The sequence below is a fragment of the Sabethes cyaneus genome, chromosome 1 (assembly GCF_943734655.1).
Source record: "Sabethes cyaneus chromosome 1, idSabCyanKW18_F2, whole genome shotgun sequence".
Lineage (NCBI taxonomy): Eukaryota > Metazoa > Arthropoda > Insecta > Diptera > Culicidae > Sabethes > Sabethes cyaneus.
Genome location: NC_071353.1, coordinates 32,219,525 through 32,246,537, shown reverse-complemented (window position 1 = coordinate 32,246,537; position 27,013 = coordinate 32,219,525). Strand labels below are relative to the sequence as shown.

Below are 27,013 nucleotides of genomic sequence, written 5' to 3'. Positions count from 1 at the left end.
AAGAACGCAGCGCGGGTAAAAATGCTGCGTAGAGCCACCCGTCAGAATGTGGAGATTTACAAACAGAAGCGGAGAGAGAAAACCCGACTCTTCAAGGAGAAGAAGTGCCACCAAGAGGAGAAGAAGTGCAAAGAACTCGAGCAGCTGTACCGCTTTCAAGACACACGGAAATTCTATCAGAGACTCGACGAATCTCGCAAAAGCTTTGTGCCGCGGGCCGAAATGTGCAGAGATAAAGATGGAGGTATCTTGACTGACGACCGTGCGGTGATCGAAAGGTGAGAGCAGCACTACGATGAACACCTGAATGGCGTGCAGGCGAAAGACCATGATGACGGAGGAAGTGACTACATTGGTGTAGCAAGCAACTAAGATATGCCACCCCCATCGATAAGGGACGTTAACGAAGCCATCTAGCGGCTGAAGAACAACAAAGCAGCGGGAAAGGAATGCCGGGCTATCCCTATTCTGAATGCCGACCACAAAGTGCTGTCCCAAAGTCATCTTCCACTAGGCCGGCTTCATGGAGGGTCGGCCGACAACGGACCAAATCTTCACCCTGCGGCAGATCCTCCAGAAGTGCCACGAATTCCGAGTCCCCACGCATCACCTATTCATGGGTTTCAAAGCCGCATATGTGCCACGAATTCCGAGTCCCCACGCATCACCTATTCATGGGTTTCAAAGCCGCATATGATAGCGTAAACCGACAAGAGCTATGGAAAATTTTGGACTGCTTTCCGGGTAAGCTTACTAGACTTACCATGGCTACGATCGATGGGATCCAGTGCTGTGTGAGAATCTGGGGTGGATTGTCGGGCCCATTCGAATCTCACACACTTCGACTTCGATAAAGAGACGGTCTTTCCAGTCTCCTATTCAATATAGCTCTTGAAGGTGTTATAAGACGAGCGACGATCGCAATGCGAGGCACCATTTTCAATAAATTCAGTCAATTTATCTGCTTTACTGATGACGTGGATGCTGTCTTCAGAACTTTTGAGGCGGTGGAAGATCAGTACACCAGACTAAAACGCGAAGCAGAGAAGATTGGATTGAAGATAAAAACGAAGTATATGAGTGCAACAGGGTCCGCTGGAGCTGTACCGTGGTAATTGAAGGGGATGAGTTCGAAGTAGTCGTCGGGTCCCGGGACAACAAAGGACAACAATACCAGCCGTGAGATTAAAAGGCGTGGTATCAGCGGAAATCGGGCCTACTACGGACTCCACAAACACTTGCGGTCGAACAATCTGAACCTCCGTACAAAGTTCATACTGTACAAAACGCTTTTTAGACCGGTTATTCCCTACGGGTACAAAGCGTGGACACTGCTATGAGGGGACCTACGAGCTCTTGGAGTTTCCGAACGGCGGGTGTTAAGAACCATCTTTGGCGGAATGCGAGAGAACGTTGTATGGAGGCGAAGAATGAACTACAAGCTCGCGTGTCTTTACGGCGAACCCAGTATTCAGAAAGTGGTTAAAGCTTAACGGATACGCTGGGCAGGACATGTTGCTAGAATGCCGGACAACCATCCAGCAAAAATGGTTTTCGCATCGAATCGAGGAGCGCAGCGAGCGAGGTGGCAAGACCAGGTGGAGCGAGATCTGGCGAGCACTGGGAGCCCGCGGAACTACCAGCTGGCATGGACCGAAATAGATGGAGAAATTATACTGCGCAGGCCTTGTACTAAGACGTTAGGCCAATTAAGTAAGTAAGTAAAATAGTGCGTATAATATCTGCAGAATGTCGTTATCCTAAATCAAAATATTGGAGTTAAAAAAGACTCACCATCGCTTCAGTCACGCCCGGAATGCTGTTCTCGATCGCCGGCTGCTTCAGTACGATCACCTTCTTGGTCCACTGGTTCACGTGCTCCATGGCTCGGTGTTTCATCTTTTCCCGTTTGAGCTTCTTGCACACGATAATCACAATGATTGCCAGGATCATGAAGCAACCCGACAGGACAACGGTCATGATCGTAATCAGCGTAGAATGCGGCCGCACCGGGTGCGCCATTGGTGCGTCATCCTCAGGAAATTCGTCCACAACGCGCAGGTAGGCGCTCTCGTACGACGCTCCAAGAGTGTTAGCGGCCACACAGGTGTACCAACCCTCATCAGCATGAGTGACGTTCTCCAAGGTTAGCACTTCGGGATTGTCGGAATCACGCTGCATTGTAGGGTAAACCATCAGTACAAATTATTTAACTTTTTTAAATGTGTTAGTTGAGACTACCTGATTCGCTTACAACAGTTTTGAAACTGTCCCATGCAGAGTGTTAGCAAAAGAAATTAACCGTTAATTTTAAAATTAAGTTGATTTTGTTCGTGCACTAACGAATACATTCAAACTAACCATCACCTTTTTATTTTTAATGAATGCACAATCCGCACAGAATCCCTTGAACTTGACCCACTGAATAATCTTGGTGAGATCACTCAGCACCTTACACTCCATGGAAACATTTTTTCCAGTTACGGTGGTTATGTTCATTAGCGATTTTGTTATAATCGGTTTGTGATTAACGCGATCTGCAATAGGAAAGATAGTTTGATTTAAATTTATTCAACGAAACACACACCGAATACAGTATGCAAAGTGGAAAAATCACCCAACCACCACAAAATAGAAAGAAAAGTTCAATCGAATAGTTGCGACGACCACCACCACAAGAAAAGAAACCCATCTAGTACCTCCAACTTGGTAATATTTTCCGGTATCTCTGGATTCGCCATATTAACGATATGAAACTTTATCCACTCGATATGTGGCTCGAGATCCGAAATTGTCCGACACTCAAATGTTGCAGACGAATTCACCAGTACGGTTGTGTTATGTAGAAAACCTTCCTTGATGTAGGGACGCGCTGGGAAACGATCTAAGGGGGATCGATGTATTCGTTACCTTGTTTTTGTAGGTCATATTTTTGGGCTGTCCAAGATAGTAACACATAAAATCAAACACTCACCTTTAACTTCCAACTTGGTAGTAAAGCTGATGCAGCCATAATCGTTGCACACATTGCATGTGTAAGCTCCGGAGTCTTTTGGTACCAAATCTTCCAATACGATAGACCATTTGGCGTATTTCACCGAACCCATGCTTCGAACAATCTTCTGGTTGTCCTTCGTCCAAGTTATGTTCGGCATCGGGTTGCCGTGCGCAGGGCATCGTAGACGCACCATATTGCCGGAAGGTTTCGGCATCAGACCGACCATGTGTTCTCGTTTGGTGAAAAATGGTGGTCCAGGTCTCATTTCACCTTCCGGTCCTGCTGCAGCAGGCAAGTTCTCCGTTGTTTCCCCCGCTGGATTGACTTGCTGGTCTGCACCGTCACTTGCAGCGGTATCTTCTTCGTTTTCTTCCTCGTCATCCGTTTCGTCGTAATCCTGGTAGTGGCGATCATCTTCCACGTAGTCTGGACTATCCGGTTCTTCACTGTCGGAAAGCTGAGAATGGCTTTCCATTTTATTATACTGATCGTAAGGCTCTTCTTGGTTGTCAATCACTTCTAGCTTCGTCGTCGAATTGACACACTGCATTCCGTTGACATTGCACGCTTTACACACGTAAATACCACTATCCTCCGGATCTAACGATTGCAAAAGTACACTAGATTTGTTTCCGATTTTGGTATTTACCATTCTTTCGTCTTTGAACCAGCTGATTCGAAACTTTGGCTCGCCGGCCACTTCACACTTGAGTTTGTAGTTTTCACCAGCCCTCCGCGAGACACTCATCACATGATCTTTGCTACCAACGGTAAACTCCGGAGGTCCTTCGAGCAAATCGTTGTTCACAACGATATCTAGTGATGTGCTGCGAGCCGTGACGGTTTGCGGCGTTGGAGCGACCGCTCCCGGCAGGTGCAGACTCTTCTTCTCCAGATTAGCCATACGGGCAGGAATTGTACCTGTCTGTCCAGCTCCGCTTCCCGGCGAGTCGCTCTGATAGTGATCGACCGTTTCATGCTGGCTGAACACTGACAGAGTCAGGTTGGACCATTCGCTAAACTCGGAACCGCAGGAGTAGTAACCGGCGTCGGTCTTTTTGATAGCGTTGAATTTCAATCTGTTGGACGGAGACAAAAGGGAAAAATGAAAAATTTGAGAACGAGAATGATTGATTTATGCGAAATGATTTTGCAATGAATGAAAATTTTGTGTTGTATCGAGCAACAGAGAGCATAGTGCCATAGTACCATAGCATAGTCTGCATCATCATTATAAGTATGTCGTTTATATTTGTCCTCTTAAAGACTCTACTCGAAAAACGTTTTTTTGTTTAAAACTTTTTAGGCATTGGTAAAAATTGATGAAACTTTGGGTAAAACTAGTTTAGAGTGTAATGTTTACATGTCCAAAATTTCGTCACAATCTGTCAAGTGATTGATGGCTTCTCAGCAAGAAGTGCTTCGACATAAAACTATGAGAAGTTGTGGAAAATCCAAGCTAGTCTCACAAGTAGAAACAGTTGGGATTCGACCACTCGACAGTGTCCCGTGTGGTAAAATCGTTCTAGGAGACCCAGACGACGCAGCGGAAGCTCGCAATGGAAGAAAAGCGAAGAAGGCAAGGAAGGTGAAGGATTACTTCAAGCATAATCCGAACCTTTAGATTCCGTTCGTAGCCAAGACGGTCAATTTTTCCGTCTGGTTCGTCCAGCAAACAACCCAACAAACACCGAAGCTGAATTAAAATGCTACTGATTTGGGTACAGCTGATTTCACTCTGAACACAGGTGGCAGACGCTGAATAAAGTTAAGCAAAGGCCTCTGTATTCTATAAGTGTTTAAGCAATCAGTGAATGTGCTGTTAATCAGCTGCTTCACATAATAGTGTCACAAGTAGAATAGGTGCATTTTCAACCTCTCCACAACCCATCAATATTTTCAATTATTGTGTTATACTAGCTGAATAAACGATTTATCGTCTCAACAACCCTCCAACGAAACATTTATGTGCTGATTAAACATTTCAGCAGCCATTATTATTCAGCCATAGCTGAATATGCATCGAATAAAATTTATGTAAACAATTCTACAATACTTATTCACCCAAAATTGGAGAACTTATACAACCTATTTCCTTTGAGGCAGAAAAAACACTTGTTAAGCAATTATATCACCCTTTATATAACCTCTGTGCGCCTTGTTTCCAACTTTGCGCGAATTGGTTATTTAAAAATGCGCAAAAGCCTCTATTAAGATTCATTGCAGCTTCAAAAGCAGCTATTAGCAAGCCCGAAGCTTGATAAAACACCAAATTTACATGTCTACGAGCTGAAAAAAGGTTTTTATTTCTAAAACTGAACCATAGTTCAGCCACAGGTTGAATAAAGTCAGCTATAAAATCGTTTGATCAGCCTGAAATTGTCACTTGGGTAGCTACTTTCAAAGCTGCAATGGAGCTTAATAGAGGCTTTTGCGTGTTTTAAATAACCAATTTGCGAAATACTGTCAATTCTATTTTTAGAACGAGAAATAGTTTTGCAATGCTTTTCAATCGCTTAATCAACGTCTCATCAACTTTCATGCAGCAAAAAAAATAATTTATTTTTAAATGAAAAAAAAATAGAACGCGTCATTTTTAATTTGCTGTGGCGTCGTATGCTATATTTAAAATTTCGAATAACTTGAATTCGTATATGCAAGCTAATTATAAATGCATGTCGTCATCTTTCGGGAATTGAGCCGCCATCTTCTGAAATTAAAAACTTTCCAATTAAATTCTGCTATTTATATTTATTCGTGACAGATATCTATTTCGCCTACGACTTGCAGGCTTCATCAGTGTCTGTTTTCGAAAAATCTTGTACACTGGATCGTTTTGAACCAACTCGTAAACAGCGAGAGCAATTGCTGTTTACGAGTTGGTTTAGGCGATCCAAGCTGCATAAAGTAAGCACTCAAATGGTGTTTGACCAAGCGACGTTTAAGCTACTTTAAGTTTTTCCAAATCAGCCTTCCTCCAAAGCTAATAAACAAGCTTAATAGCGGATTTTTCTGCTAAACAATCCGCTTCTAAACAGCCATAAACATCAAACCGGTTTACGGTTACTTAAAGGTGTTAAAGTGGCTTTATAAACCAGTAGAGGCTTTCATTAAGCTCACAGTTTTCAAACTACGTTAAAGCTGGTTAAGGGTGTTAAAGTGGCTTTACAAACTAATACCAAGCTTTCATTCGGTTCACATAGAATTTCGCAATTCAACTGTCAGCAAAAATATATGTCAGTTATCGACATTATCGACTGCTTCAAGTGTAAAGCTATTTTCACTGTCTGTTCTGCAGATGCAGAATGGGCGGATCATACGGTGAGTGCTTATGAATCAGAAGCTGGCGGTTCAATTCCCGAAAGATGATGACATGCATTTTTAATTAGCTTGCATATACGAATTCAAGTTATTCGAAATTTAAAATATTGCATACGACGCCATAGCAAAATAAATATGACGCGTTCCATTTGTTTTTAAATTTAAAAATAGATTTTTTTTGGCTGCATAAAGGTTGATGAGACGTTGATTAAGCGACTGAAAAAGCATTGCAAAACTACTTCTCGTTCTAAAAATACAATTGACAGCATTGCGCAAATTAGTCATTTAAAACACGTAAAAGTCTCTATTAAGCTCCATTGCAGCTTTGACAGCAGTTACCCAAGTGACAATTTCAACCTGATCAAACGTTTTTAGCTGAATTTATTCTATCTGTGGCTGAACTATGGTTTAGTTTTAGAAATAAAACCTTTTTTCAGCTCTTAAACATCTAAGTTAAGCTTCAGGCTTGCTAATAGCTGCTTTGAAGCTGTAATGAAGCTTAATAGAGGCTTTTGCGCGTTTTTAAATAACCAATTTGGGCAAAGCGGGAAACAAGGCGCACAGAGGTTATATAAAGGGCGATATAACTGCTTAACATGTGTTTTTTCTGCATCAAACGAAATAAGTTGTATAAGTTCTCCAATTTCGGCTGAATAAGTATTGTGGAATTGTTTGGGTATGAAATGGGGAAGGCAAATGAGGAGCGTCCAATATAGCTCTAGCTATCCCAAGCCCCTACCTAGCGCCTCCACGTGGCCATACCCGGTAATGCTCTATTGAGTAGCTAAGCTAGGAGGTGCAATACTGTGTGGTTCCCGGCTGCCTGATCTCATAATCGAGGTTTTGGGCAGACGGTGGAGCCACACGATCTGGTAAGCATAATATAAGTTATTTTAATTATTTTTGTCGTTTTAGCTTATGAAGCATTTACTGCTTTATAGTGAAAACTTTGACCAATACGAGTGTTAATACTGCACATGGATATTGGATACCAGAAGAAAAATTAAATTAATTATTAGAAGCATTTATGGAAACTAAAAGGACGCATCTCTATTCCATTCGAAGGAGTGCTGGTGAGATTGTTCTATTTTTACCCATATATACCACATTTCATAAATAAACTAGAATCGGGAAGAGGGAGGGACCATCAGAGCACTTGTTTGAAGCGGTGGGCCTAGGGAGAGTGAAACAGTCAACTTTCTAGGGTTAATCTTGGCCCGATTAACAACACATCGTGGATAATGAGCGGGCTCTTCTCCCCACCTGCTGGAGTCATTCTGCATTGAGACGGTTTATTCAACGATTGACTCAGGTGACTTAGCCCTTGGAAGGAGATTCTCTAAATCCCTGGTACGTGTAAGTGATGTTGCTTATCGACCAATTCCCTTTTGGCCCTTCATACAATAGTTGGGAAGCATGACCAATCGTTGAATATGTTCAACTCTTTTTGACATGATAGGCTCGGATGTTCTGCTAAGGCAGGTGGTAGTACCATATATTCATATTCATATTATATAATAAGTATTGTAGAATTGTTTACATAAATTTTATTCGATGTATATTCAGCTATGGCTGAATAATAATGGCTGCTAAAATATTTAATCAGTGCATAAATGTTTCTTGGGAATGGAGCGGGCCAAACTTTATGTCTTCAAGGTCAGGAAGGTGCCTAACCGAATCGATAAACAGAGTACGGTGATCAAATCCCGCCCAAGGAAGCTGTGGCGGCGGGAGTGGTTGGTGCAGCCGAAATTCGTCGCGATGGACGACGAGTCGTTGCGGCCAAAAATTTTCCATAGGCAAGTCCCGTCTGGATGTTCCGGTGAAGTTTCGGTAGAAGAAGGTCAGCAAATTTGCTAAAAAGTATTTGATGTTGCAGGTGATCTGTGGGTGCGGCAAATTCTGGAAGCTGTACATAATGACCGGAGCCATCAACGACGGCCAACTATATAAAAAAAGAATGCCTCCGTCGAAGTGCCAAACTGGTGGATCAGCAGGATAGCAATGACAACCAAACTGAAATAAGGATTTATGTTATAGTTTTAGCATTGACACATTATGTAATTAATATCAACGATCGAAATAAATACTACTTCACACATAAATTAAGCTAAACTCGAAAATAGAATACATAACTCACATAATGTTTACACCTATCATTATCTACATAACAATAACCTTAACACAAAAGCAAACGGACGTACGGTATTAGTTGAACGACTTTCCATCAGCATAAGTGTCAATATCTCCATCAGCTCCTAGTTAGTTTCGATGCACCCTCTTTCAGCCAGAATATGGAGGGTCTGTCAGGCTTGCTTTGCTTCTGATCCACCCACAGGCAGTGCGTTATACTCGAGCAATAAATTGCAACTTTATAGTACACCAAAGCGTTGATCTTTCCGGCCGTCTTTGAGCTCGAAGCATCACAAACTTTTGATCCACTCGCTCAGCAGATCATTTGTCCGGAATCCCTCAAAACATCAAAACATATATGTACGTACGGGTAGAGATACCTTACTGCCTGGTTCCGACTGGTACGACCGGATGATGTTGTCGAACGGGACTAGACACGTGCATCGTGACGAGATCAGTTTCCCTTCTTACAGCAGTAGGGTAAAGGAGCATATGTTCGGTTCACTCATTTTCATTCCCGTTGCACCCGCTGAGTTATCACTTTGAAAACAGTATAAGTTCGAAAAATAAGTCACTTCTCCGATATGTTTATTATTCCATCATTGAATGAAAGCACGGTAGACTGCTGTTTTTCTTTCGTTTTTCCTGCTACTTATGGATAAACTGCGGAGTACCGCAGACGTCGAGAAAAGCAGATGTATCGTACAGCATAATTGTGTGCAGAACTGTTTCAAGCTGCCAGTGCCTTGAACTGCTCAAGGTTTTCTGGGACGAGAATTGGCAGTAAAGATTTTTCATCCATTGATAGTTTGATCCGTTAACTTAGCAACACAATTGCTTTGTACGGTAAATGCACGATATTGTTGTAATCAATTTTAAACTCAAAAAGTGCAGCATCTGCTAGCTTAAAAAATATATCCTGCTAAAATCTGATTTTCTCACCGCGGTTTTCCCTCAGACTGGACTGCTTTTCTTTCCACGAATGTGTTGTTTTAGATTTTGTAAACATTTCAGAAAGTGTTATGCTTCCTTTATTTTTAGACTGCCAGCGCAAGTCGGCTATGCAGGAATTATTTTTACTGCTCCGTTTACCAGTCATGCAGTTATGGGGGAGTAATTTCATGGAGCTGTTGAAATTGCACGCAGCGTGAAATAGGTACCCTTTCTGACAGCTGAAATGTACTTAAACCCACTTCATCACCGAGGAGAAAAGATCTGCAGTATTTTCACATCCATCTGCGATTCTGACGAATCAAAATTCAGCAGCCAACCAGCGGAATGTTTTCGATTCAATTTGGGTACCGATCAAACGAACTCGAACGAGACGAGGAGATATATCGGAATTTAAAATCCCCTAAGTATACAGGGTCCGTCATGAATTCTAATGCCACACAGCAGACGGTTAATGTGGTTTGACAATCGAACAAAAGCTACCAAACAACATAACGATATGTAACAATCAAATTAGCTTACGGACTTATTTCAAGCCGGAATGTTTGACAGGCTGATCATCTGTGATAGTACTGGGAACTGAGCGTGACATTGTTGGTTTGGTACGACAAATTAATACGCTTTTAACGTACTCATGTTTGATGTACATACCTCAGCCCCCTCCGACGCGACGCGTCGCGTCGCGTAGTGTGTCGTGTCCACCAAATTCCAATTGTCATTGGAATGAATATTTCAACAGAAGTTGGAGACCAAAAAGTATCAAGAATTGTTGACGATTACAAAGTTATTTTCTTAATGCGACGATCGACAATCGAATTGCGCGCCTCCATTTGACAGTTTTGAACTTTACAAACAAACGAATGACTATGCACTGCCCTATAGACATGGGTTTGCTTCCTGGCTGGCTTGTGCTTACTTTGGTTGTTTTTGTTGCTGCTCGTTGTTGCGATTGTTGCATGGGTCTAGACATTTGCCGAGATTCATTGCCTTAGGGCGTGCGGTAGTGGTAATTGCTTTTAATGGATTACAAATTGATGGTTCGTTGCTGCAGCAAAGTGCATTCCCCGCAAAGATGTTCGTATTAGCTCTGGCTAGTCGTATACATTAGCATTTTGTTCTCCCCGTGTAATTATCCGCTTCTTGCACTGGATGCATCGAATGACAGAGAATTGATTCAGTAGCATTGGTCAATGGTAGACTCCCAGTTCTCACTGACGAAATTATTGAACATAAACTGTTTATTTGGCCTTTCAGTGAAATTAAACAGTTTCAGATAATTTTTACTCTTTGAAAAAATAACACCCCAACATGTAAACATACTATAGGTACATCTGGCAGCGTGCTACAGATTTCTTTTATGATTTACTGTCGAGTCTAACTTGATAGCATGTGTTGGTCACGTGAAGCAATTCCGAACGGTTTACGGAACAGAACTCAAATTGAGTGCAGTAACAGAAAACTATTACCTAGATGCTCGGAAACCGTTGCTTTTACATGTTTATTTCGAGACTTTCAAGCCATTTTTGAGGTAACACTAGATTGTTGGGATCTATACAAAATTAACCTTTAATTTCTGTTATTCGCGCAAATGATTTTTGGGATTTTCATTTGGCTGAGTCTTTGTACCCGACATCCTTATTGTAACGGAAAATGAAGAAAGGATTCGATCTATATTTTTGATCGCATGAAAACACGGACATAAATCCAAACATAACATATGCATTAAGGTGAAACGGTATTGCATACATGGCCAGATTGATGACACCCATATCCCCACATGGACGCCATTTTTCCGGCCATGTTATAATTCAATACAGTTTCACCTTAAAAAATGGACTTTTTTTCGGATGGTAATTGGTGATAAAAAAAACTTACACAGCTAATTGAGTTTGATAAATTTCCTATGGAAGGTAGTTATGTTTTCGTCCGCCATGGCGAATGTTCCGCCCTGACGGACTATGGAAACATCGATGATTGTTTGTTGTTTGAGTGTAAAAATGTAAACATTGTTTAATTTTGCAGATCAGCTGAAGAGCTTCAACATAATTGAACGGATACGAAGTTTTACGGATTATGGCTTCGCAGTTTTCGGACATTTCAGGGAGAATGGCCAAATACACAACGGAAAGTTTCTTATCAAGACGAGACGCTGTTCGAGAGCAAACTTGTCAACGGTTCGACCAATATGAAGTTAATGTTTGCCTCTGACTGCACTCGAATGTTTAATTCGCACGATTGTAAAAAGTATCCTGAGCCGGTGCTTTCAGGAAATTATGGCCGCAAACCACTACAAAAGTTTGAATCCGTTCAGTTATGTTCCTCTTCAGCTGATCTGCAAAATTAAACAATGTTTACATTTTTACACTCAAACAACAAACAATCATCGATGTTTGCATAGTAACTCCGTCAGGGCGAACTCGACGCTCCTGCAATGAATGTCAAAAGATTGTGCCCACTTGTGCTCAATAGTCGCCATTATCGGTCGTGGAGATTTCAAGGCCTCCTACGATACTATCGACCGTGAAGAACTATGGAAAATTATGGACGAAAACGGCTTTTCTGGGAAGCTGGGGTGACATTGCGCATCTCGTTTCGAGTGATTTTGGTTCGAGACGCCCATTTGTTTAACGTGGTCGAAACGAACCAAAATCACTCGAAACGAACCAAAATCACTCGAAACGAGATGCGCAATGTCACCCCTGACTAGACTGACTAAGACCACGATGGATGGTGTTCGGTGCTGTGTGGGGATTTCGGGCGCGTTATCAAGCCCGTTTGAAACATGCAGGGGACTTCGACAAGGCAACGGTATTTCCTGTCTCTTATTCAACATCGCGCTAGAAGGTGTTATGAAACATGCTGGCACGATCTTCAACAAATCCAGCCATTTTATCTCTTTCGTTGACGATGTGGACATTGTCGGAAGGACGTTCCAGGCGGCTGCCGAGCAGTATACCGAAGTGCAACGTAAAGCAGTAAAGGTTGGATTAGTGGTGAATACGTTCGAAACCAAATATCTGTTAGCAGGAGGAACCGAGCGCGATCGAGCTCATAGAGGCAATAGTGTGATAGTCGACGGGGACGAGTTCGAGGTGGTGGAAGAACTTGTAACCCTCGGCTCATTGATGACGTCGGATAACAACTGCAGCAAAGAAATACCCAAACGCATTCCTACCGGAAATCGTTCTTACTATGGACTCCACAAGACCCTAAGGTCTGGTAAGCTTCACACTCGTTCCAAATGTATTATATACAAAACGTTAATAAGACGGGTAGTCCTTTACTGCTCAATGGGGACTTGAAAGCACTGGCCGTTTTTGAACGTCGTGTACTTAAAACTATCTTTGGCGGTGTATGTGAGAACGGTGTATGGAGGAGAAGGATGAACCACAAGGTGGCGTATAGCTCTTCGGCGAACCTAGTATCCAGAAAGTTGCTAAAGCTGGAAGGTAAAAATGGGCGGGACATGTGAGAATGCCTGACAACAACCTCGCAAAAATGGGTTTCGCCTCGAATCCGGTTGGTACCAGACGCAGAGGTGCGTAGTAACCTCGATGGTTAGACCAAGTGGAGCAGGAAAGTGTGTGGGACAGTCGAGAAATTGGAGACGCACACCCATGGACCGAGTGAGTTGGCGAAACATTATATTGCAGGTCAAATCCTGAGGGATAGCGAGCCAGGATAAGTTCCTAAGTAAGTATGCTGCGATCAATTCATGGCGGCATATTGGAAGATGAAGTGTGACGCAGGCGGATGAACCACGAAATGTACTATGTATACAATGAAACGGATGTTGTGACGCGAATAAAACACGGCAGACTACAATGGGCTGACCACGTAGCAAGGATGCCGAATTAGAGACCAGCAAAAACAATATTCAGTAGAGAATCCGATAGAGACCGTCAACTTCGAGGCAGACTCTGTATCCATTGGAATAATCTTTCCTGCATATTTTCCTAAACACTTATTAAAAACCTTTAAAAATATATTTTTACAAATTTTGTGCAACCAAATTTTAAATAAAACAGACTTTACTGATATTAAAAGTGATGATTAGCTGAATATGATAATCTTCACAATTGTTATGCGTCAAAAATATAAAAAAACTAAAGAAAACTAAACAATAAAACATACATTAAAGGTTGGCTAAAAGTAAAATTGGAAGCCCCTTGTGAGTCACCGGCATGCTCCTTGTGGTAGGAGCTGGAACCATTTGACATAACTTTGTTAACATGTTTATGAAGAAAAACTGGTGCAAATTTCGCCCAAATATTCCACGACGTTGCGGAGCAATACATAATAGAACTCGAACGACGTAAAAAAAATCTTGTACAAACACCTGGAAAATCCAGAGTGGTCTGCATTAAAGTTGGCTAAAGCGCTAAAAATGCTAAAATCAGTATGTAATGTTCTGAAGGATTATAAAGACAATCTAGGTTTGGAAGGACGGCAAAAAAGTTTCAAGAAAACCGGGACTAGGGGCAGGGACCGTGGGCTGAGGAATAAGATATTGAGGTGCGTTACGTCCAATCCAAACATTTGCATCCGGGATATGGCTAGAAGCCCTACTAGCACAGATGTTGTAAAGCAGTTGTTTAGAACCTATTTCAGTCGTAAATAGGTTTCTTCAACTAAAAGTGTCACTCGCTCGAAAGAATGATGAAAAGAACCAGGCCAGGAGTCGCATGCTTACTGCGGCAACGCGTCAAAACAGAGAGAGGTACAGAGAGACTAGAGCTGCGGAAAACAGAATCCATCGTTTAAAGAAACGCGACAAGGAGGAGCACGTGCTCGCCGGCGCAGAGGAGCGATACGCCAGCAACGACACACGGAGTTTCTATAAAACGGTAAGATGCAGGAATTTTGCCTTGCCTGTGATGTGCAATGATGCTTACCGACAAAATGGCGGAGGCAGCCAGATGGAAAGAGCACTTTCAGACACTGTTGAATGGAGAGGTAAATGCGGAGATCAGCAGGAACAGGATAGGAATTGTAAGCGATGGTCAAGCTGTGGAGCCACCAACACAAGAGGAGGTTAAAAAGGCAATCAGTGAGCTGAAAAACGGTAAGGCTGCTGGGAAGGACGGTATCCCGGCTGAACTTCTAAAAGCGGGGAGCGAGCGGCTGTACGAAGCAATCCACCGGTTCATTGTCAGGATCTGGGAGGAAGAACAAATACCGGAGGAGTGGTTGGATGGCCTCATTTGCCCAATTTTCAAAAAGGGACAAAGACTGGAGTGTAAAAACTATCGAGGAATTACATTGCTCAATTCTGCCTACAAGGTGCTTTCCCGTATCCTGTTCTGCAGACTGAGACCGTTAACGGAGTCCTTCGTCGGCGAGTACCAAGCTGGTTTTCGTGAGGGTCGCTCCATGACGGATCAGATGTTTACCCTGCGTCAGTTGCTAGACAAGTTCCGGGAGTACAACTTGCAGACAAACCATCTGTTACTGGACTTTAAAGCGGCGTACGATTCAGTTCAACGAAATGAGCTGTGGCAGATAAGGCTAGAACATGGTTTTCCGACAAAACTAGTTACGCTGATTGGTGCGACGCTGGACGGATCCAAATCATGCGTTAAAATAGCAAGTGAGACCTCAGCTGCTTTCGTGACGTTGGATGGACTGAAGCAAGGTGATGCACTCTCTAACCTGCTATTCAACATTGCCTTGGAAGGTGCATTACGAAGGGCAAACGTGGAAAGGAATGGAACTATTATCACGAAATCTCGCATGCTTCTTGATTTTGCGGGTGACGTCTAAATCATCGGAATCAACCGTAGAGCAGTGGAAGAGGCCTTCAGGCCCTTTAAAAGAGAAGCGGCGAGATTGGGACTTACCATTAATACCGCCAAAACGAAGTACATGGTTGCTGGTAGGGAACGTGGGAGTCCAAGTGGTGTTGCTGCCAAAGTGGAGTTAGATGGGGAACGATATGAAGTAGTGGAGGAATTTATATACCTTGGTACACTCGTTACATATGACAACAAGTCGCGAAGGCAAACGACGAGTTGCAGTCGCAAATCGGGCTTTCTACGGATTACGTAGCCAGCTGAAGTCCCGTAATTTGCAAATTCGCACAAAACTGGCGCTCTACAGAACACTAATCCTCCTGGTGGCCCTTTACGGACACGAATCATGGACGCTAAAGGAAGCTTATCGGCGAGTGCTTGGGGTTTTTGAGCGTAAAATTCTGCGATCTATACTTGGTGGCAAAATGGAAAATGGAGTGTGGCGCAAACGCATGAATCACGAGCTGTACCAAGTATACCATTACGCCAAATACGCTGATATAGTGAAGGTAGTGCAATATGGCAGGCTGCGGTGGGCTGGACACGTGGCCAGAATGCCCGATGAAAGATTAGCCAAAACTATTTTCAGCAGAGAACCAGGAAGAGGCCGTAGACTCCAAGGCAGACCCCGCACCCGGTGGATGTGTGCAGTCGAAGGCGATACACGTTGTTTACGCTTCACATTAACACACGCGCTGAGACATAAAAACTCATAACTTCCAGAGTTTCTCCATTTCCAAATTTTGCATACTTCTTCGAGAGAGATGAACAAATATTTTAAAATAAAAAAAAATCGAGAAAAAAAGTTCCAACTTTGAAAAAATTGCAATTGTTTATAAAAATGCACTATTTAACTATTGAAAAACAAACGAGAGGAGGTATAGTATACTAATTTTGAAAGCTTGTGGAATAGTGAACACATCTGGTAGAAAGTCATTTTTTGATATTACAAACTATGTTTACAATCAGTATTTAAAAAATAGTGATTTTTTCGGATAACAATACTTTAAAAAATCATATCTTACGAATTCCAACAGTAACATCGAAATACAAAAATACGTGTCGATTTTTTTAAACAAAGAACGTAAAAAAAATATTCCGAAGAGAAAAAAAATTTTGACTGTAAATTTCCCGTGGAATGACCCTTATATACGATAATATCCGATTAAGCGCGAGTCGCTCCGTACTACTCTACGATTTTGTGCTGAAAATCGTATGTATGCCAGTCATTATCATTATATACGACAAAAAAATCAACTTGATCCCACTTTATCCAGCTTTAGTTACGATGTCGAGTTTGTTAGGAGATATTTACGGTAGTTTTCGTACATTGATATACGAGTTGGTGCTAGCTGGGCATTCATTCGTAAACATAAGGATAACGCTATATTCTGACGTGATTTAGCCAGCTGTCACTACTGTAAAGTGGCGCTAGAGTGGTATGCAGCGAATGATGTCGATTTTGTGCCAAAAGAGATGAACTCTCCAAATTGTGCGGAGTTTCGACCCATTGAAAAATTTTGGGCAATTATCAAACAACGGGCTTTAAATAAAGTTAAATGAAAATAAGACAGATTAGAGCAATCTCCACCTGGATGAATGTCGAAGAAAAATAAAAAACAGTACATAAAAGCCGTTTCCTCTATCTGCTATAAGGGCAAGCAATAGTTTTTGTGCTGCATAAACTGTTCACAAAATTATCAAAAAAATTAATATTTTAAACTTACGACTTTGCTCTCCTGGTATCCGATGTGATGGGTTTGCCATTCTTATACCATGAAGGTGTATCGAAGTTGCACCTAATCAGCAGCTTAGAGTTGAGTGGAACCGTTTCCTTCACAAGCCTCTTGTTGCCTGAAATTTGAGAGAGCAACATGAATGATTAATAAACAAAGCTGCAACGTTAGATCGAATTCAAAGTAAATTAAAAGTAAAAATGGAATTTAGAGAGGTTCCCATCGTTTCAAATAACAATCCCAAACTAGAAAACCTAAAAAGGAATTAAAAAATATCAATAAAAAGTGACAAGCTATTCAAATATTCAAGCTCACTTCGTAGCAACCAGTAAATGAAAATTAATCAATTCCGATTAAATCACTTTTTTTGAACCATGGCTTTCGTTTATTTTTGTAGCACAAGTTGTATATATTAAAATTATTCTTATTACAAATAACGCTATGCAGGGACATCATAACATGCCGCATTGCTTTGATGTGCCGTCTGAGGTACGTAGCAAATGGTGCGGTAATCTGGTTTTTTTCAAGCGTATAGTTAATTTTTCCATAACGAAAAGGAAATGTGAGAGGTGCAACATTTCTCGGGAAATTTGGCTGGGTACTTTAAAATGAAATATAAATAAATTACACAAATTCCATTCTATTATGTACTATCAATTATTACTTATAATGAACTTATAAACTTTTCTTTGGCCTACATGAATTGCCCCCAAAATCAACGTCATTGCCACTGGCATCAGCAGGTGTCAGTCAAGAAGACACATGCCCGCATTTCCAACTGTCAAGCTCATATGTAAGAGCCGCAAACAGGAAGCACTCATCGTTTAGGTAATATATCTAATTGTTTTCCATTTTGGACCAATCAAACGGTCGAAGTACGTACAATCGCATATAGAAACTATTACAGCACCCGCTGTCAATTGCATTTCATCCCGGAAAGGGGTGGAACACCGTATTGCTATCCAAAGACGGCACTGGCGGGAATCATTATTTCTATGCCATCGTCCCAGCCCGTACTAAGTAAAGCATTTCCGGAAACGACAATCGTAAGTCCACTCTATTGCCCGTTTGTCCGATTGGAGTTTATTGAAAATCGGATGGCCCTAACCCAAAAACAAATAAATATTTCGAAAGTTTTGGTGCGAGATTCGCGGCAGTGCGGTAGTATTGGCCGGTGTGAATGATCTCGCCTGTGTGGTCTATGAGGGAGTCTGTAAATATTACTCAGGGTTAATTTACACTCACAGTAAATAGAAATATTAGTCGGGAAAGCTTTTGAAAGCCGGATTCTATCCTCACCATTTGGGGAACGAAGAAAATCTCGGAGGAAGGCAAGATAATATTGACGCCAGAGCTATCATCCATCGATGACTCAGACAGAGGCTATTTATCTGGAAATGATCAATTTGCACTGTTTGCAGTTCCAGGGTATTTTCCTCTTGAGTAGACCGAGTACAAAACGAGCGCGCTAGCAGACAGCAGCCAGATTGAAACATTAAATTGAAATGGTTGCTTTCATCAGTTTCGGAATCGCAATCTCATACCGTGTCTTGACGTGGGCGGTTGTATATTTGCTTCACTGTGCGAACCTGCGTGCGTTACTTGGCCAATCATATTTGCACACACGACCGATTTTCAGTGTTGCCATCAGCCGGGTGGAGTGGGGTGCGTCTCCAGTCACCAGCTCCATCCAGCTCGTCCCCAGCTGGCGAGACAGTAGACAAATCGTCATCTTATTAATTCAAGTCACGGTCAGACGCTTTTTTCTCATTCTGGAATGTGCGCGCAATCGCAGGTGTTAAAAATGTTTCGAACCAAGTCTTCTTTTTGGTCAGTCTCGCTATATTGCGTCCAGTAGTACTTATGAAGTGACAATCAGTTTTAATTTCTGAACGTACACAGCAGTTGTACGTAAGTGTGTGCGAAATAATACTAGAATTTCTACACGCAAAATAATCCACACGTTCTTTCCACGTGAAAAATCATACAAATTTCTCTACGGGGAGTTACGTGACTTCCAGTTGAACATGATTGGAAAATACAATACCATCTATCTGATTTCCAAGAAATTACACGCATACTGATGCAAACTCCGTTGCATTCACGTAACTAGTACGGGAAAAGTTAAATGGAAAATATTCACATAACTTTTCACGTAATTTCGACGTGAATATTATTTTGAGTGTATGCATATTACTATATAGACTATACCACTGACGAACTGACATGACACATAGAAGAAAATTCTTCAAAAACCATCGTCCTACACATTTTGCATGCACACTAGCGCCCTCCGTTATGCATGTTGCGGAGTAGCTTGTATTTGCAGGGTTTTATACTGTACGTTTTTTACATTTGCAGGGTTTTATACTGTACGTTTTTTACATTTGCAGGGTTTTATACTGTAGGTTTTGAACATTTGTATGGTTTTATACTGGAAACTCGAAGCAACACTCGAGCGCCACGGTGTGGCCATGTTGCGAAACATGCTTTTTTGAAAAATAAGTGGTTTTTGAATGGACGATGGAATTAACGCGAGTGTCTCGTCTGTTTGTCTGTGCTATACTATTGACTAGAGAGGCGTCGAGACACTCAAAACGCACTTAATTTTTGAATCAAAACGGTGAATCCCATTAAAAATAAAGGTAATTCTTTGTTTTAATTCAAAAATGGGGTGCGGTTTGAGTATCTTGACACCTCCGTAGTCTACAGTTGCTGTAGAGCATATACATATACATATCTGACCGCGTTGCTCGCATATTGTTCGAAGAAATAACGACTATTAATTCATTTATATTCAATAATGCAAGTCACGAGGGAAAGCACTATTTCTCTTATGTGTAACCTAATGAGGATATATGGGCTTTCTGTAACTAACAGAGGTAACTGATAAGACGTGGGCCGAATAAAACGACGTAGAAAATACCAACAGCCTGAATTTGATTCACATTGTTTTTTTCTTCTCTGTATATGATTGAGTAGGGTTTTTTTTCTAATTCCCGTCGTAATAAGGAAAGGCATTCTAATTTTCATCTTTTGTTGGATGGCTTTAATGAATACTCCAAAAGTTCTTGTGCCGATTTGACTAAAACATACTCACCTTCCGATCTGTGCACTTTGAAATCACTGAAAAGCGACTATTAAAGCATATTATTGAAATTACGCAACTGACTTTATTGCTAAAATTCGTCGTACCGTTTTAAAATCCGTCCATCAAAATTTTTCATCGTCTGATTTAAAAATCACAACAATGTTTACGAAGCTAACGCGCATGGATTTGTGTAGGACGGCATGACAAATGTTATTCTACAAAATTTCTGCAGGTCAGACAAGTTTTTCTGGCTGTAAAATAACGACAATACCTTGCGTCAGTTATTTTCATTTATGAATGACGGAAATTAAAACGATTAGTCGACATCGTCTTCTTTGTCGCACGAAAAAACGTAGGAAATTTGGCTGGTAGGACTTCTTTAATGATAAAAAGCATTTAAATAGATCTCCGCTCACTTTTATTGATCGCGTATGATAGACAACAAAGTAAATTATTAGGGAATAACTAGTTTTGCATTGTGTGTCATAAAAATGCTGATATTTTGAATAATTTGTGTTGGATAGGACGGGAATAGGCAATTACGACGATGTAGCAACATACCCTAATTCTCGTTGAAACGGGGCCACTACTGACACGAGGTCTTCAAATATTAGAACTTTTGTACTTGATTGGTTGAAAATGGTTAAAAAAAAAGAATTGCACTTTTAATACCTCGAAACAGTAGACCCCTCGTTCGCCAAGGGGCTCGACAATTTAAAAAAATGTGGAATTTTCAGCAAACCTTGAGATCGCACTATGGGCCAGAAATTAAAATTTCGGGACAAAAATATTTGCGGTTAAACAGCATGTCTCAGCTCAATGTGGTCTTCGGCAACTTTTTGAATAAAAAATTGATTCATATTTTGAAGGGGTCGTCCAATATTTAAGCGTTACTTTAACAACATATTAAGAATACTTAATACTTTTTGAGTAAACTTTCTTTCACCTTTTTGGTTTCAAAATATTAAAGATAAACCAATTTCAAGTAGTTTTTCTGAAGATATGAAACTTCTACCTTTTACCCATTTTCAGCAATAGACCTTTGTTTATAAACGACCCCTCAAATCACATTTCTTCTTGTAACATGTTTATTTCAACAGACAGCTCAATGTGATGTTCTAGAAAATATTTTGCACATGAAAGAGGAATATTTTTGCTGAAAACTGTTTTGCTTTATATGCATTAATTAATAAGATATAACTGACTTTAGGTTAAAAACCGTCTGTCATACTGTCATATACTTTATACAGCATATTTTCTTTAGAACTGAAATCCGTAGCTCGCGCTTTTGGTTATTTTTATTTTTATATGACGTCGGATCCATTGATTTTACCTTTACGAAGACCAACAGCAGCATACAAACTTTTACAAAACTACCAGAACGAAAATAATTCTGCAACAGATAGCGAAACAGACATGGACGGGGTCTTGTGAAATTATTATGAACATATACGAATAATCAAACCCTGATAACTTACTAAAACCAGCATATATGAATGTAATTCATAATTGAAATAACCAAAATGCCCGACCAGACCCGGAGGGGGTGGAATGGTCCATGCTATTAATTGGTAAAATTATTAATGCGCATTTTATTTTGGTGTAAAACACGCTAATTCATAATTATGTAGCATGTAAAAGCATCAAACATAGCCACATCCAATAAAATCAAGCGATTATCCGCGATCTCATTCCACATGTAAAAAATCACGGTTTTGTCTTAAGCTTTTACCACTAGTCGGTATGCAAATTTCATAATAAATACAGTCTATCTAATTGATATACTATCATACTCGATGATTCATCACAAAAACGGCATTAACTATGCATATTTTTCACATATATTGCAAAAAACTTCAAAATACAAAACAGGGGTAGAATGCATCACTGCATTATAAAATATTTTTAATTTGCAGTACATCTTTTGTTTCGGATTATTTATTAAAAATGTAGCAATATCATGTATTGTATAGGACTTAGAATTTGCCTTAAACCTAATTGTACATTGTTTAACTTACAATATTTTATCACACATCAGTTGGAGAAAAGTAGATGATTAAATTTTATTGCCAATTATTGAGATATGAACCCATTATGTCCCAGCAAACAAGCGTTTGCAACAAACGCTATAACGAACGCTTCCGCCAATGTGCCAGCCTAGTTTTAGGAGTTTATATAACACGTGATTGAATGGTAAATTTTATGGTTGCGTTTAACGCCTAGCCGCGCAAACTGGGTGCGTTTTGTCCACGGGCTTTGGCGTTCTGCCTCACATAATGATTTTGACTCTTGCCAAAAATCGTCAAAAATAACAAAAAATACTGGTTTTTGTTAGGAAATTTCACCAGGAATATGTGTAAAAAAGATCCCAAAGTCTTCTAGAAGTTGAAAAACGTGGAACAAACACGCCGTTGCTCTGCAAAATGATGTTTTGCTTAAGCGGTGCATTCTGCACCATCTTACCCTACTTGTGAGATGGCGAACCACAAGCTATCACACTCCCCTATAGAGAAAGGTAAGGGCGTCGAACGAAAGCCTTGTTCCGGTCATTTGATGGTGCTGTGCGACCGTAAAGTGCAGTAGAGAGCAGAGCTACTGAGAAGGAAGATGGAGAGCAAGGTGATCTCATCATTTTACGCCTTGGGTCGGGCCTCGGGCGGTAAGAGTAACCGGGAAAACGGTGAAGAAGTACCTGTCCAAAATGATATTTTTATGCGGAAGCGTCAGTAGAGGCCGGACATGTATGAGCAGCAGGCAATCATCAGGAAGAAGCAGCTGAAGGTACTGGTTAAAAACATCTGTCTGACAACGCGCAACATCGTGGTCATGATGGATGATGATCTACCACACAACTATACGTTAGACGATAACGGTAGGCAGGGGACTGGGTACTTTACGTCCACGATGGAGGTGAGCGATGACGATATAAGAAAGATATCTCCCACTCCAAGTTCCTAAAGAAGGTCCTCCTGTGGCTGCCGATGAAGGAGAAGGGCCGCTGTGAACAAGGAATGCCTGCTGGAAGTTGCCGCCTTCATCAAGAAGTATCACGCGAAGGATCATGTGATCTTTTGTACTATTGTGAACTCGAGCCATTATGCCAAGAGATCACAGAAGAAAATGGGCCAGCTGAAGATAAACGTTGTACCGATAACCGCCATCCCTCCCCAAGTTCCTCAATTGCGATCGAAGAACAATTCTGGGCGAATGCAAGAAGGAATCTCCGCATTATAAAATGAACACTTTTTTCAATGGTTCAAGATCAAAGTAACCCCGTTGATTTCGTACCACTCTACAGGACATCCTTTGAATAGTGACATAAAGCCCTCGTGTTGCTTTCGGCATAAAGATCAGGGCCCTCGTGTTGCTTCAATAGAGGAAGCAGACGCTTCTGTAAACACTCCTTGAGATAGATCTGCCCGTTTACAGTCCCGGTAGTCACTAATTGGGCACTCCATTTGCCACATGATGTATTTCTTGGCCAAATCAAGTATTCTTGGCAAACTATGAAAGTTTCTGCATTCTTACTTCCTCCGGAACATCAAACTTGTGCTGGGTGGTGAAGTACAGTATCCCCGGAAGCTGCCAAAAATCCGCCTTCATCATCCATCATTATAGAGTTAAGGATTTTCCAGGTGCTTGCGCAAAATAAATTCGCGACGTTGCTTTTCGGATGACGCCATTTTTTCCTGACCCTGATTTTTTCCTGAAAGCTGACGGCGATAAAAATACAGTGTAAACAATACACTCTAAACTACTTCTTCCCAAATTTTCAAGAGAAAATTCCCAGTGGGTAATTTTCTACAGCGTTTCTTCCGTGATGCAATTTGATGTGGAACACCCTTTAAACTGCGCCAAAAGTACCAATCTATACTTGGCTCAATCAACGAGAAAAGGTCAGGGTAAGGTTCAGCGTATTTTTCAATTCATTGGACAATTTCTTTTAGGATTATATGCCGGATAAATAGCAAATAGCTACCTTCAGCTAATGCGAGGGCCTTGCAAACAGACACATGCCGCCCTCTTAGCTGGTCCCATCCGTCATTCCGTTTTGTATACTTCATCATCGGAACACAACCCAGCTTATCCCTGGCCAACAGCAGAAGTCACCGCAAGGTTTCTCTGTGTACCGTTTGAATAATTACTCCATTGAAAGGAGGCTGCTGCACCTGCTATCTTTTCGTTGCGTAAAACCAACATACACTCGAAACTGTCGAGATTCGAGCCGAAACCGTACCTCCCTTACGCTCCCAATATCGCGTATGATTTGGCCGTTCATTCATAAGTTGGATCACGGAACACATCTTCTTCTCATTAGCTTTCGGCGTGCTGTTCACTGCGTGCCGAACTACATAACTGCGAGTGCGACAGATCAGTGTGGCAGTGCGTGCTAGCATATGATTTTGATCCGAGATTCGCGGAACGGAAATGACATTCAATTACTCTCGCAGTCATTAGGCAAGTTTTCTGAGTGTGTGTGTGCGAGTGTTGCGTTCTGGTAAAAGTTATAATTTATGGCAGTTCTAAAATTGTACATTTTCCTCCCATCACTCTCGCGTGGTATTCGAACGATGCTAAGCTCTCTCCTTCTTTATGTGGTAGGCCAGACATTTTGGAATCCCAACAATTAGCGTCGTCGTCGATAGTTTGGCAGCCTTTTTAACTTCGTGAATATTTACAAACATTTTGAGCGTTCAACAAACGCCGCCTGCAGTGTTTACCCGGAAACGCGGGAAAACTATTAACGGAAGTCGGCCCAAACTTCAAAGCGCTTGCTGCTTCTTTGTATGTTGCAATCGACTTTGGCTACCAGTGCAACGAGAAAGTCTTGTTCCAGAGCTGTTTAGCGGCAGAGAAGCAATTCCTAATGAAAATAAATGAATATGCAATCGTCCGAAAGGTTCCCTTTATGGGACTTCCTTTTCGATTATCTTCCAATTCATAACTCGTTTCTCTTCCGTTTCGGAGCCGCTTGCCGCCATCCACTTGATTGGACAAAATTGCGGCAATAAAGAAAAACTTTGTATAAACATTCTATCTGTCAATCTGCACACATTTCCTGCCATACATGAGGGCACAGGCCAGACTAGACTAGATGCTTCCGAGAAGGGAATGGAATGTCCCGTTCTTAGGAAGCTCGTAATTCACCTAAGAAAAATTGCCCGGTTTCTGGATGATTTACCGAATCACGCTGCTGTTGCCTGGCGCGCCTTAGCTGCTGCATCGGGAAAATCTCAGCTACCGAGCACCGTTCGAACTAGGCGAGACGGGTGCATGCGGGAGGACGTTCCTTGTTTTCACGAACCCTGATGACCCGCAGTTCAATTAACCTAAATTAACTGCGCTGTCTTGATAAACAACCAATCAATTTCAGCGCATAAGCAGATCTCCAGAGCTAGTCGGTTTTGCATCGATATCGTTGCGCTGCCGCTTCTCGTTGCGGATGTCTGTAGCTGTTCTACTGAAACTATGCTCCTAGGCCTTGTCGCGTTGGTTGGTGCAGTAGTTTGGCAGGAAGTGGAATGAGTCCGGACGAAGGTTGTCTGGTTGATGTTCCTAGAACTGTCAGAGCTGTTTGGCGGATTCCCGAGAATAGACAAGCAACGGAGCAGAAAGGATTGAATGCATCTTGGCAGACTTATAAACAGGTCATTGGTAGAATAAATTTAAATAAACTTACTTTCAATAATTGATATTCTCAAGTTTTTTTTCTCGAAAAACCAATGTTTTTGAATTAAAACTGCCTGTGCTAAACAGGGAGCAATAACCTTATAAATCTTCCGAAGCTAATATTTAGCATTATCATACACGCCAAAGTTGGTTTGTTGTTTGCTAAATATAGCAAATGCTAGTTCTAATGAGCTGATGCGTAGCCAAACTACACGTATAAACCAAATTGCCATTTGATTCTTTCTGTGAAAGTGCATACTCATAGAACAACCGTATAATGAGTGCAGTCCGCTTGAAGCCTTCTTGTCAAAAATTATGACAGACATGTTCGTTGACAGGAGCGGCATGCTTGTGCTTGTGCGCACGGTACGAGAGTGCTCTTCGACTTCGAAGCACCGCGCACGGCCATATCTAGATGGACAACTACCCAACCGTTCGGTCAGGAAACGATGGCGAAATCTTATAATTATTGCTAAATTGAACATACATGCTCGAAAGGAACGATGCCCTACCTCTTGACACGATGCGACACGAACCATATACAACCATAATGCTTAGGAAGCGGTACGATGGTTTTTCATTAACCAACACGTATAGCACTACGATTAAAGGAGGCTGGGGTAGGATGGATAATCTTATACTAATGAGGATTTTGTACGTATGCAATTGCGCTTGTCCGACGATTGGCACACGTCATACCATATGAAAAACTAACCGTAGCGTTCATCAGGTTCAAAATTCCTTCAAATTTTAAACTGCATCTGCGTTGCATCGAATGTCAACAGCATGTCTATCCGTCGCGTTGCGGAACATGATGCTGGCAAACGTTTACGATGCGTAATATTTAATTAACTCCAAAAATGATACACCGTCTACATCGTCGGGTGCTTCTTTCGGCCTTTGATTCCTAGTCTTCGAAACTTGCGATGAAGACTAATCAGAAAAAAATCACCATCGCGTGATTCCAACATCATGATCATGTGCATATGTGATATTCCTCTTCTTACCGTTCTTTTGACGGTTGCGGTAAAGAATTGCTCACATCTGTCAAAATATAGCACACATCCTGCTGGCCACGACATAACGCACCTAAAAATCTGTTGCAACCATCCCGAAAAGTCTTCCGTATCAAACGATAATTTTATGAACTTCATTAGTCTGTTTTTTTTCTTTTCAGGGTAATAAAAACCCCGTGGTAGATTTAATATCTGCATCGTTGCATTTTTTCTATATTTTATATATTCGGTTTCATCGGGTTTCGGGTTTTTCACGCGCAACGCCCGTTTCCACAGCGGCTGTGGTCTACTGATTTAGTTACGGC

The 27,013-nt window shown here is 41.4% G+C and overlaps 1 protein-coding gene across 1 annotated transcript in view; it reads right to left on the bottom strand.

The window, feature by feature from the left end:
* The window catches only part of LOC128745542 (fibroblast growth factor receptor homolog 1-like), a 59,394-nt gene that overhangs the window by 6,765 nt on the left and 25,616 nt on the right, over nt 1-27,013 (bottom strand). Inside the window, exons 2-5 of the mRNA XM_053842617.1 lie at nt 16,923-17,049; nt 2,975-4,077; nt 2,700-2,884; nt 1,795-2,175 (exon numbers count right to left, since the gene is read on the bottom strand). Coding sequence (XP_053698592.1) covers nt 1,795-2,175; nt 2,700-2,884; nt 2,975-4,077; nt 16,923-17,049 — 1,796 coding nt within the window. The remainder of the gene's footprint in view (nt 1-1,794; nt 2,176-2,699; nt 2,885-2,974; nt 4,078-16,922; nt 17,050-27,013) is intronic.